This window comes from Oncorhynchus kisutch, linkage group LG1, assembly GCF_002021735.2.
Source record: "Oncorhynchus kisutch isolate 150728-3 linkage group LG1, Okis_V2, whole genome shotgun sequence".
Lineage (NCBI taxonomy): Eukaryota > Metazoa > Chordata > Actinopteri > Salmoniformes > Salmonidae > Oncorhynchus > Oncorhynchus kisutch.
Window position 1 is genome coordinate 71,661,605 of NC_034174.2, and position 12,820 is coordinate 71,674,424.

Below are 12,820 nucleotides of genomic sequence, written 5' to 3' on the forward strand. Positions count from 1 at the left end.
ATTTGAAGACAAGAAGGTTGGAAACACTATTAGTGTTTAATGCTGAATACCAGGCATGTATCTCAAATGGCACCCTATTCCCTATATAGTGCACTAAAAGTACAAAAAGTAGTGCACTATATAGGGAATAGGGCGCCATTTGAGATGCAACCCTGTGGTAACAGGAATGAGAAATGTCTAGTTCCACGCCACCTCCTCGACACTATCTACAGATATCGGATATGCCATTAAAGTTTTGATGATAATGGATTCGAGTTAAACTTCTCCCAAGATACATTCCTGTTTTATGTTTCTTAAGAGAACTAGAGCACACTTGAGTATCAAAAGGGAATGTGCTTGTGTGAAGCTCGGAAGAAAGTTTCTTCACAAATCTACTCAAAGATACAATATTTTGTTGACGGATCATTTAATTGGTGTTCAGTTTGATTGTCCTATTACAGACTTTTGTTGGATCATAGACTGCTAAAACGTATCAAAGATTTTGAGGGTTATTTGAACCAATTTCTTGATCTATATTTAGTTCTGTTTGGGAAATACTGAGGGAAAAAAGGTCTGCTAGAAGGAAGAGAACATTTTAATTTCATTAGCAAAGAGAAGCTTGAAACGGCTGAAAACTTGGAAGTTATTCTAGCAGCCATGATTAAGGAGAACAAGGTCATAGCTGCCTCACACATGTTATAACCTCCCTATGACCTGAGAGGTCGTTGCTAATCAGCGACGGAAGCGGAGACCCGTATAATCATTCTCCCCTACACAGCTGAAGCCTCGGCCCCTGAGAGACACAACTTGGCTGGCTTTCCTCCCCCTCTCCTCACATCTCCCAGCCTCCTTCACTATCGTTCCTCCCTCTCTCCTCACCCCTCCCGGCCTCCTTCACTCTCTTTCCTCCCCCTCTCCTCACCTCTCCCAGCCTCCTTCACTATCTTTCCTCCCCCTCTCCTCACCCCTCCCAGCCTCCTTCACTATCTTTCCTCCCCCTCTCCTCACCCCTCCCGGCCACCTTCACTATCTTTCCTCCCCTCTCCTCACCTCTCCCAGCCTCCTTCACTCTCTTTCCTCCCCCTCTCCTCACCCCTCCCGGCCACCTTCACTATCTTTCCTCCCCCTCTCCTCACCCCTCCCAGCCTCCTACACTCTCTTTCCTCCCCCTCTCCTCACCCCTCCCGGCCTCCTTCCCTATCTTTCCTCCCCCTCTCCTTACCCCTCCCGGCCACCTTCACTATCTTTCCTCCCCCTCTCCTCACCTCTCCCAGCCTCCTTCACTCTCTTTCTTCCCTCTCTCCTCACCCCTCCAAGCCTCCTACACTCTCTTTCCTCCCCCTCTCCTCACCCCTCCCGGCCTCCTTCACTCTCTTTCCTCCCCCTCTCCTCACCTCTCCCAGCCTCCTTCACTATCTTTCCTCCCCCTCTCCTCACCCCTCTCAGCCTCCTTCACTATCTTTCCTCCCCCTCTCTTCACCCCTCCCAGCCTCCTTCACTATCTTTCCTCCCCCTCTCCTCACCCCTCCCGGCCACCTTCACTATATTTCCTCCCCCTCTCTTCACCTCTCCCAGCCTCCTTCACTCTCTTTCCTCCCCCTCTCCTCACCTCTCCCGGCCACCTTCACTATCTTTCCTCCCCCTCTCCTCACCCCTCCCAGCCTCCTTCACTCTCTTTCCTCCCCCTCTCCTCACCCCTCCCAGCCTCCTTCACTTCTTTCCTCCCCATCTCCTCACATGTCCCAGCCTCCTTCACTCTCTTTCCTCCCTCTCTCCTCACCCCTCCCGGCCACCTTCACTATCTTTTTTCACCCTCTTCCTTCCCTTCTCTCCCTCTCTCCCTCCCTACATCCCTCATTTTTGACCCCCTCCTCTCTTTGGTCTTGTTCCTCACCTCTCTTCCTCCCTCACCCCTCCCTTCTTTTTTTCTCACCTTCCTTCTTTCTCTCCCCCTCTTTTTGGTCTTGTTTCTATTTTTACAGTTCTAACAAGGTTGTTCAGCCACAGAGGGACTGGTGGAGGAGATGCAGTGAAGGAGAGAGGGTGTTGAGAGAAATCGATGATGTCGAGTACTCCAGGCTGTTGTAGAGAGAGAGAGGGGCCCTTGGAGGCCCCTGAGGGCCAAAGAGTGTGCCCCCTGGGAGGATGAGAGGGGTAGAGATCTGGACCTAAGGGTCACAGTTAGAGACATTAACAGACAACCTCACCCCTAGTATTGACAGACGAAGAGAAGCAGCTGGGGTAGAGGTGTGTGAGTGGAATGAAAACTAGGCTTGAACAACATCTAGCATTGTACTTACTGAACCAGCCTGTGGTGCAAAATCGATGTGTTATCCGAATGGTACTTATTAAAAACCAACCCGCAATTACATAGTAGCTTAAAGTACATGAAAAGGTATGTTAGTGGAAGGAAATCTAGGCATTAAGAACGGTCTTGTCCTTACTATACAGTATACTGTATATGCCTGTGGTGGAAAATGGCCCAATAGTAAATGTTATCAAATTGTTAAGAATTGAAATGGGAATCCCAAGCACACATTTATCTGCCCAATGCAATTAACATTCTGTCTAGTAACTGTCTATGAATACACGTTGTGAAACATAATGAATGTAGCTAATAACCAATAACTTCCTATTGAGTCTGGAGGAGATTCACATAGATTTCCACAGAGGTCAGACACAGTAATCTTCTTACTCCACAGACTCTGTGTCATATAAATAACTCATGGTATGATGGAAGACTTTAATGTACAAACTCATTCTCTTGTCTTTCAGATGGAGAGCCCATTCCAATCCATTTAACCCAGACACACATCATGTATGGTCAGCAAAAGAAATGGGACGTGTGTGTGTGTGTTTGTGGACGTGTTTAACTATACTTCTGGGGATCAGAAGTAAACGTACAAAATTTAAACAACTGAAAATATTTTGTTGGTCCCCACAAGGTCAAATGCTATTTCTAGGGGGTTAAGGTTAGAATTAGTGTTAGGGTTAGAATTAGGTTTAGGGTTAGGTTAGTGAGCTAGGGTTAGGTTTAAGTTTTGGGGTTAAGGTTAGGGTTAGGGTAAGGGGACATGTTAAGTTTAGCGTTAGGGGTTAGGGAAAATAGGATTTTGAATGTGACTGAATTGTATGTCCCCACAAGGTGTATGTGTGTGTCTTTGTGTGTGTGCATGTGTGTGTGTGTGTGCGTGTGCGTGTGCGTGTGTGTGTGTGAGCATGCATTCATATGAGCATGTGTGTGTGATCAATTATTCAATAGTCTAATGAAAGAACACAGGGGTACATTTGCTCTGTACCAGTCCATCCAAGTGAAGGAGTCAAATGAGTGAAAGGGGAGGAATCAAAATGGCCATAAGGTAGACGGGGACATCGACATCAGTAGGTTTAAAGAGAAAAACACCCAGAAATCCTCAGGGTGATGTTCAGAAGGCACACACCTGTTGAAACGAGAACACTCATTTTTGTTTTCTTTTGTCAAATGTTTTTCTACTTTGTGGCTTATTGAACATGACCCAGTTTGAGGTTTAATGCTAAAGGGAGATGCGCCCATAAAACGTCAGGGTCATGTTCAGTAGGTTTGAAACTGGGAGGTGCTATCATGAACTTGTCCAATAAGAACGCTCATTTTTGTTTTCTGTTGCAGCATGTTTTGCTACATTGTGGTAACTGAACACAACCCAGGTTGAGGTTACTGACGGGGCAGTTATAGGATAGGACATCATTGGTGCTTCCTCTGAATGGGTGAAATGCTCCACGTAGCCCTTTACTGCAGTCAAATGACCTAGTGGTCTCATGGGTGGAATGTTACTCATATTTCTCATAATTTCATAATTAATAAAGATTTTTAAAAATTGAAACACGCCGAAAATGTCAGTCGTCTGTGATGTATAGAAAGTGTAATATTAGGATGCAAACTCAAAATGTAACACATTTCAACTGTATAACTGACATGGTACAGGTGTCTTCTTTTTTTTAACCCCATAACCATGTGTGTGAGGTGTCTACTTTTGTCTCAAAGTAGATTTGTTCAAGACTACCAAGAAACACTCTGTGTGACCCTGATTTAGCCCACTGGACTGTTTCCTCCATCCCCATTTCTCTAGGACCAATGTTTTGCTCCAGCCCAACACTAGCCAAGTACGCCTACAGTATGTTTCTTTTGGGACGATAGGATCATCCATGTATAATGGGAGGGTTTGCTGCTCAAGTGGTGAGCATTGGGATCATGTTGGTTGATGTCTACTGTGTGATAGGTTGTGCAGTGTTGGTTGGTTCTACTGTGTGATAGGTTGTGCAGTGTTGGTTGGTGTCTACTGTGTGATAGTGTGTGCAGTGTTGGTTGGTTCTACTGTGTGATAGGTTGTGCAGTGTTGGTTGGTGTCTACTGTGTGATAGGTTGTGCAGTGTTGGTTGGTTCTACTGTGTGATAGGTTGTGCAGTGTTGGTTGGTTTCTACTGTGTCATAGGTTGTGCAGTGTTGGTTGGTTCTACTGTGTGATAGGTTGTGCAGTGTTGGTTGGTTCTACTGTGTGATAGGGTGTGCAGTGTTGCAGTGGAATACATTGATTTATCCATGATTTATCCATCTCCTTGTCGGAAGTCTCAAGTGAGAACACACACACAACACACTTATATATTCTGCTCTCTGCCTCAGCACCGTGTCACCTGGGAGAACATGGCTGAACTTATGTAGAGGATTACAGAACTGCTGCAGAGCGTGACTCACACACAGGCTTGGGCACACACACATCCACACACTCACGCACAAATACACACACACCTAGACCCCCCCCCCCCCCCCCACACACACACACACACACAGCAACCTTCCCCCAGATCCACCATTAACTATGACTGCTGTAGATGGAGTGGGATTACTCTCCCTGCGACATGTGCCACCTTTATGCTGAACGGCTTCAATGTCGTTCCTATGACACTTTACATGTCCCAAGTGACCTTTAGCTGAACTGTGGGGACAGGGGTGGCGTTAGGTGAGGCTTGTCCTTAAGCACAGATCTAGGATCAGTTTACCCTTCCTGAACGCGAAGTTTAGCCATTGTGGGAGAAAAACAAAATGACATCAAATTGACCTTTGATCAGTCTTCTCTAGGGGCTAATTCTCCCTACTACCCTGCATGGACTCTGACTCTATAACCCTCTAACCCTGTGACCTATTCACCTTTGACCACAAGAACAGGAACTCAATACAAACCCTGTTGTCTAACATGATTAGATAGAGTATAAGCCTTCAATATGTCAGTGTTACACCAACTAATCACCAAGGATCTCCTTTCAACACATTCCATGTATCCTTCCTCTTTGTGTGCTTCGACCAAACCTGTAGCCATGATGTCAGAATGTGACTAGCCACCTCTGTCTTCTGTCTTCTTCTACTACTACTGAATGAAAAGATTGACCTCTCCACAGCTCCCCAAACGCTACGTCTCAGGGACAAGCGAGTTAGGCACCCAAGGCATGACCAGTCATCTCGCCTGACCCACACATACCCTCTCCCTCAGGCTTCTTTGCTGTTCTGACTGACACTGCAGAGGAGAGAGAGAGAGAGAGAGAGAGAGAGAGAGAGAGAGAGAGAGAGAGAACTGTACATAGCCATAATTTGAAATGTGTCTATTCCTTTGAAACTTGTGAGTCTAATGTTAACTGTTCATTTTTTATTGATTATTTCACTTCTGTTTATTGTCTAATTAACTTGCTTTGGCAATGTAAAGATATGTTTCCCTTGCCAATAAAGCCCTTTGAAATGAGAGAGAGAGAGAGAGAGAGAGAGAGAGAGAGATATGCACCCTAGCACCAATCTGGTCAGTGTTGGTCAGTGTCTGTGCTTGACTGATGGGGGGGGGGTCAGCTTTAATTAAATTCATCAGCCGTGGGGACCGGAAGCCATCGCTGCGGCAACGGAGCATCGGCTAATGAGAAGAGAAGAGCTAGTTCTGCTGCCTGAGAAGTTGTAGTTGTACCCTCTCTCGCTTTCTGATTTTCTCTCTCTCTCTCTCCCTCCTCCGTCTCTCAACTTCTCTTTATGTGCCCCTGCCTCTTCCGGTCCCTCCTACATCTCTCTCTCTCTGTCTCTCTTGCTAAAACTTTCTACCTCTCCATTTTTTTCTCACATCCCTTCTGTCTCCCGTCTCTTTCACCTGACTGTGAGTCTTATCTTATCTTTCTCACTTTCTCTCCCCCAGACTTTCTTTCTCCTTGTCCATATCCATTATTTCTACTCTCTCTTTCCGTTCTCTTCTTCTTTTCTCCTCCCTTAATCTCATTTGCCTTTCCTCACATGTTCATCCATATCACGCTCTCTCTCTCTCTGTTTGTCTCTCTCTCCCTTCTTTCTTTCCCACAGTATCTCACCGTGGCAACATTTTTTAAATGTAGAAGATGTTCAAATGTCTCTATAAAGCTATTTTCAATTTCAATGCGACGTGCATCTATTAGTATGGTGTGTGTGTGTGCGTGCGTGTGTGTGATCTGGGGGTCCTTATCGCTTTTGGACAGTAACATAGATTTTGGTTTGCCCAAGGTAATAGCACCTTGGTAATCAAATGTGTGCTGCAATTTAAATGCTAAATACATGCTAAGGAAACTGTCATGGAATGTACAATATGAACATACTGCATATTAAATATAATATAGAGTTGTCTTGTCAATGGATGAATAGAACGAGTCTTGGCCCAACTGGTCCTCTTTTGTCCATGTACCCACTTGAGTTCTTGCATCCGGTTGATATTACTGCATGTCTTGTTGGGTGAATGGACAAACGTTTCACCCATACTGCCAGGTAAAATTGAATGGCGTGTGGGTTGGTGCTAGACTACCTTCTGTTGCTAGGATACAGCTCGAATTAACATAATACAGCTCGAATTAACACTGTTTGTGCCTAATGTCAGACATCTGTCTGTTTTCGATTGGCAGCTAGGCTGAGAATAAACACTATCTAAAAATGCAAGGCATGCTGACAATGTGTGGCATGTCATCATTAACCAGTCTGGAGAAAACACAACAAGGTCAGAGACTAATAACTATGTGTTTTTGTTTTAGCCAAGGCTGTTGTTTTGAGCTTTGCATAATGTGCTTGGTTCTAGCCTTTCTGCCTCTCAAATGTATTCCTTCAGGTGAAACACACACACACACAGTGGTCTGTGTACTTACTGTCCGCCGAAAAAGAATAACTCGCCCTACCTAATGCTACCATCTCCGCATTTCCGCCTGTAGTCACACTGTAATCCAACTCCCATTGCAAAGGTTGGGATATGCAAAACCTGCCTTCAAAATATCAGAGAAACAATTTTCCTGTTTTGCACCAATTATGCAATTTTCGACTTACCAAACCCACCCATCAATTTGTGTCTGCTAGGCCTGGTGTACTGTAGGTAGACACACACTCTGTGTGAATGCTATCTTATTTATTCACCGTCAGTGGTTCATTGCCCTTAAGCAAAGAGCAGAACAGCCTCGGCGTGGATTGGCTAGTTGATAGTGTAGACGTTTGTTGACTTATTAAAGCGTAGCAGTGTGGACTTATAAGGAAGGAAGGGAGAACACACACACATACACACACACACACTCACACACACACATACACGCCGCAAATACACACACGCATACAGAGCTGATGTAGTAGTCCCAGTAGATACTACATCAGCCGTGTGTGTGTTACTGTGCATGTGCGTGTGTATTTGCGTGTGTGTGTGTTCTCCCTTCCCTATAAGTCCCAGTAGCTGTACTAGCTCAGCCTTGGCAGACAATTAGATAGCGAAGGTATGCTTGCCAGAAAATTAAGCACAATGCACAGGGGCACACAGAGTAAATAAGGATGGAAATCCTCTACATCCATTACAAGAAGTTGCTGTGGTATGAAGTTTGGGCTTGATACTATTGAAAGACCTAGCTCCTCCCTACCTTTCATACACAGCTGTAGGCATAGACTTGGGCCCTTTCTTATGAATCAAATCATGTTGAAGTGAATTTGGGCTTAACCCCCCACCGAGACTCGAACACAGGTCCAGCGACTGTCAAGCCAACAGCTTAACTGTTAAATCAAGAGGTCCGAACTTCTTGACGAGGTCATTACGTGTTGGATTAAGGTCGCTACAATATACTGTACATGAATAACTCTCCTTTTATAGCTCTTATGATCATTTGGTACATTGGTTATGTTTGAAATGCACATGAAGTGGCATCAATAATTGAATGCATAAGGGGATGGTGAGGGTTGGTCCTAGTGGAGCCTACAGTACATGGGATGGATGTGAGCTTGTATTCTATTTGTAAGGAGCTGCAGCGATACACATTTTCTGTGAGCACTGTCCATGGTACTGATATTGTTCAACGGTACATTGTGTTCACCCACATCAACGTTTCCAAAAATAACATTTTTTTGTTTGTTTAATCATTAAATGTCGTGGATGGGTATCACGTACATGTGTGAGGTGATAACCCACGTGCTTCGTGCCGAGGTATTTTATACAAGAATTCCAGACGGAGGACTCTAATTTACCGTCGCTGTGACTCAGAACATTCGGTGAACATCCTGAGCTCGCGCGTAACGTCTTTCAACCACACGATGGCTCTGTGCTGCCTCCTCTCCTCGATGCTCCTCCTAGCCATCGTGAGCTAGATCCAAAAAAAAAAAAACTCCCGTGGTCTCCCCACTCCTGTTGTCTGTCGCGCTACGCAGAGGCAGGCTAGCCGACCTTCTCCTCTCGAGTCCTAGCAGTCAAAGAGTGAAGATGGTTGGCGGCTCGTGCGCTCGCAGGTTGGCCCGCCGCTCGCGTTCCGCCTTGATAGCGGCTCTCACCGTGCTGCTGGTCCAGACGCTGATAGTGTGGAACTTCAGTAGCCTCGATTCCGGGGAAGAACGGGAAAACGGCGGCGGTGGCGCGTCGAACATGAGGGAGAAGAGAGACCGGGTCGGCGGCGGTGGCTACAAAGGCAGCAGCGAGTATATGAAGCGCGAGGTTCAGCTACAGCACCATCCTCCACAAGGGAAAGGAACGGTTCGTCACATACAGCAGCCGGTAAGACTGTGGCGCTACTGCTGTTACACGTAGCTATTATATCCCTTTTACCTACGGCCCATTTGAAGTGTCTGATAAAGACATAGCCGAAGACTGCATGGGCTACAACCGCTGCTTGAATGATATTTCCTATCTACCTATCTATGCCTGGCGCTTTAGTAGACTGGATGGGCACAGACGCTCAAATGAATTAACCGAACCACCTCTGGCGGCTGTATTCAGTTTCAAATCGAGATCCTTTTAAATGGAGATGTGCTACTCTGACATGTTACATCGACGTCGCTAGCGTCCCAGCCTCCCGCGCAAAGAGTGACAGATGTACGATGTTGTAGGGATGTTTCCAAATCCAAAACATTATGAAGAGGAACAGAATGACAACTGAACGATGCCACATTGGGTGTCCTTCAAATCCATTCGTTGTGTAGCCTACTGTAAATATATATCTTTTTAAATCCACTGGGTGTGAATTTGAACCCAAAACGGTATAATCCAAGCAATATTTAATCACAGCAAATCTTCTAAAGTAATTTCAGATCCGTAAATCGATGCCCCGGGCTACTTACTTTTAACTGCTTATTATAGGTCAGAAATTATTATTTGCCCTTACAGATAACAATTTCAGCGACACACACGACTGTGTAATGGCCATTTGAAACGCATAATTTGCTAATTGTGTATCAATGCAAAACCGCTTAATGGACTATTTCATGTGAAAATACCACAGGGAAATGACTGAGTGGTGATCGGAGTAGCCACATATAGTTTATGCAAACGCTACATTAGAGGGAAATTAGAAATGTAAACATATACATGCGAACTCTTGGCTCTAACCAATAAATTGTGCAAATAACCTACACGTTTGGATCATTGGCGGTTTATGAACGCCATACTACATTAGTTCAGCACCGAATTGAGACCAAATCAAGTTGAAACATTGCTACCACACTACCTATACAGCCGTGGTTTAACTCCACACGCTCCGGGATCCCAGATGATCACTGGTCTGTTAGTTGAAATAGTCGTAATATTAGCAAACACTGGAAGGGCAAATGGATAAATCATGCTTAATTAAATTACAGTAGCCTACAGGTTGACATCTGTTCGGTTGTTAATCAATCAATCTTTGACTGATTTTGTCAAGAGATATGCAGTCTCCAAATCATTTAATTCCATGGCATTAATATGGATATTATATTATTACCACAATATTATAAGCAATATGATATCTGGACTGTGTATTTTTGTTGTTGAAAAATATGGTGTGTTGTAGCCTATTTTGCTGTTGCAATATTTGGAAAACCTTGCATCACATTGTATGGTTGTATAATCCCGTCACTATGGATACAGTAGCTTTGATATGGTTGTTATGGGAGATATACTGTAGACTACAGTAGTGTAGGTTCCTCAGTCCTCATATAGCCTCCCTCTACACTCTCATCTATCTCCTACGGGTGGTGGGAGCTGTGACTCAGTCTATCCATCAACTCTCTCTCTCGGTGTGTGTGTGTGTCTGTGTGTGTGTGTCTGTGTGTGTGTCTGTGTGTTTGCCCTCAGGCTACACAACAACAACATAATGTATGGTAAGTCATTCCAAGGACAGAAACGTGATGAAGATGTCAAGACAGACCTGCTAGGAGTGTGTGTGTGTGTGTGTGTGCAGTGCACATATAGGGCTCTACCTGTTCAGAAGACAAGCCAAAGAGCCGTTTTGGGTGGTGGTATAATTTCCCCCCAAATTACTGTATATATGTATTTTTGATCATTGTTGTTCGGAACCAACTGCACCCAAGGTGCCGTGGTGTCAGGTTCACCCTGTACGGAGCTCTCACGCCCGGTTGCGCCCCGCACGGAGATTGCACTCTCCCAGTATCCAAACATGCTTGGCTTGAGATATGCGGTCACCTGTCGAGTGTCTGTAGCTAGCTACCTAGTTTAAATATCAACACTACTGCCACAGCAGCATATTTTGGGGCGGCAGGTAGCCTAGCGGTTAGAGTGTTGGGCCAAAAACCGAAAGGTTGTTGGATCGAATCCCCGAGCTGACAAGGTACAGATCTGTCGTTCTGCCACTGAACAACTCAGTTAACCCGCTGTTCCCTGGTAGGCCGTCATTGTAAATAAGAATATGTTTTTTTAACTGACTTGCCTAGTTAAATAAAGGTTAAATAAAAATAAAATAAAAATATTTTATTAACACTTGATTTAGCTTCATCATCAATATTCAGTCTGGTCGGCTGATACACAGCAGAGAGACAGAAAGACATAGTGGTCAATTACAATCAGTAAAAGAAATGAAGCTAGCTGACTAGCAGATTTACATCAATCATCAATCATCTCTGTCTTTAGGATTCACTTTAACTAGCTTGCCTAGAATTTCTAAAGATGATGAGTGGGTGTGTGGTTGCAGGAATAAACAGGCCTATGCTACAAAACTGTTAAAATGGTTCCCTGCAGAGGCATTTGGTACGTTTTGAGCACCTGCCCCCTGAAAGGTCTGTACACGGCCCTGGGTGTGTGTGTTCGCTATAACAGCATCAGTCTGAGAGACACACTAACAGACCAGGAAGGGGTTTTAACACTGTTCCTGTCCAGTAGCTTGGCTGAATTAGCTAAATAGTTCTTGAGTTCTGACACACAGAATCAATTGTGACTGGGCGACGGGAAGATGTGTGTCAAAACACATTCACGCCAAGACAATTGTGGCTGCGATCCCAAGTTGCACCATATTCCCTATATAGGTCACTACTTGTGTCCAGGGCACATACAGTTGATGTCAGAAATGTACATACACTTAGGTTGAGGCCATTAAAACTCATTTTTCAACCACTCCACAAATTTCTTGTTAATTAACAAACTATAGTTTTGGCAACTCGGTTAGGACATCTACTTTGTGTATGATAAGCCATTTTTCCAACAATTGTTTACAGACAGATTATTTCACTTAAGCACTGTATCACAATTCCAGTGGGTCAGAAGTTTACATACACTAAGTTGACTGTGCCTTACAAAAGTTATACTTAAATCCAAACTGGTTCTCTAGTAAATTGGTAGGAATGTCTCATCCTATGTTCAAGAAGGGCCTTTTTCCCTTTATTCAGATTATACCGGCTCACTTTCGGTTGTTTGAAAAGGAAATCATTTCCAAAATATATATATTTTTTTAAACAAGCCTTAGAAAGTTGGTTGCAATTTCGGTTTAATCCACCTGAAAGGACGGAACAAATAGTACAACAAATATTGTGGTTAAATTCAAATATACTAATTGATTAAAAAAACTGTATTTATCAAATACATTTTAAAAAAAGGTATACATTCAGTGAATGATATCATAAATAGGACTGGTGGAGTTATGTCACACATGCAGCTAACACAGACATATGGAAATGTCTGCTCTACCCAAAATGACAACCAATTAATTGCAGCATTACCACAAAAATGGAAGAGGCAAGTAGAAGGGGATAAAAGTAAGGAACTTGTATGTCGGCCCTGTATTAAAGAACATAAATGGTTAAAGAAAAGTGTGATAAATAAAAACATATACCAATTTCATTTAAGGACCAAAAAACTGACAGCTGTGCCATATAAATTGCAAAATAATTGGGAAGAGATGTTCGATGTACCCGTTCCATTGCACATGGTTTATGAATTGATACGCAAAACAACACCGGATTCAAAACTTCCAAATTTTAAATATAAATTACTAAACAAAATTATATGGGGGATACAATCTTCCCAGCTCTGCAGATTCTGCTGTGAGGAGGCAGAGTCATTAGATCATTTATATTGGTACTGTCCATATGTAG

General features: G+C 44.0%; 1 protein-coding gene across 1 annotated transcript in view; it reads left to right on the forward strand.

The window, feature by feature from the left end:
* Window positions 1-8,644: 8,644 nt before the first annotated feature.
* Window positions 8,645-12,820, forward strand: part of LOC109890174 (xylosyltransferase 1) — a 134,815-nt gene continuing 130,639 nt past the window's right edge. Inside the window, exon 1 of the mRNA XM_031831843.1 lies at window positions 8,645-9,017. Within this exon, the coding sequence (XP_031687703.1) occupies window positions 8,730-9,017 (288 nt within the window). The 5' untranslated portion in view covers window positions 8,645-8,729. The remainder of the gene's footprint in view (window positions 9,018-12,820) is intronic.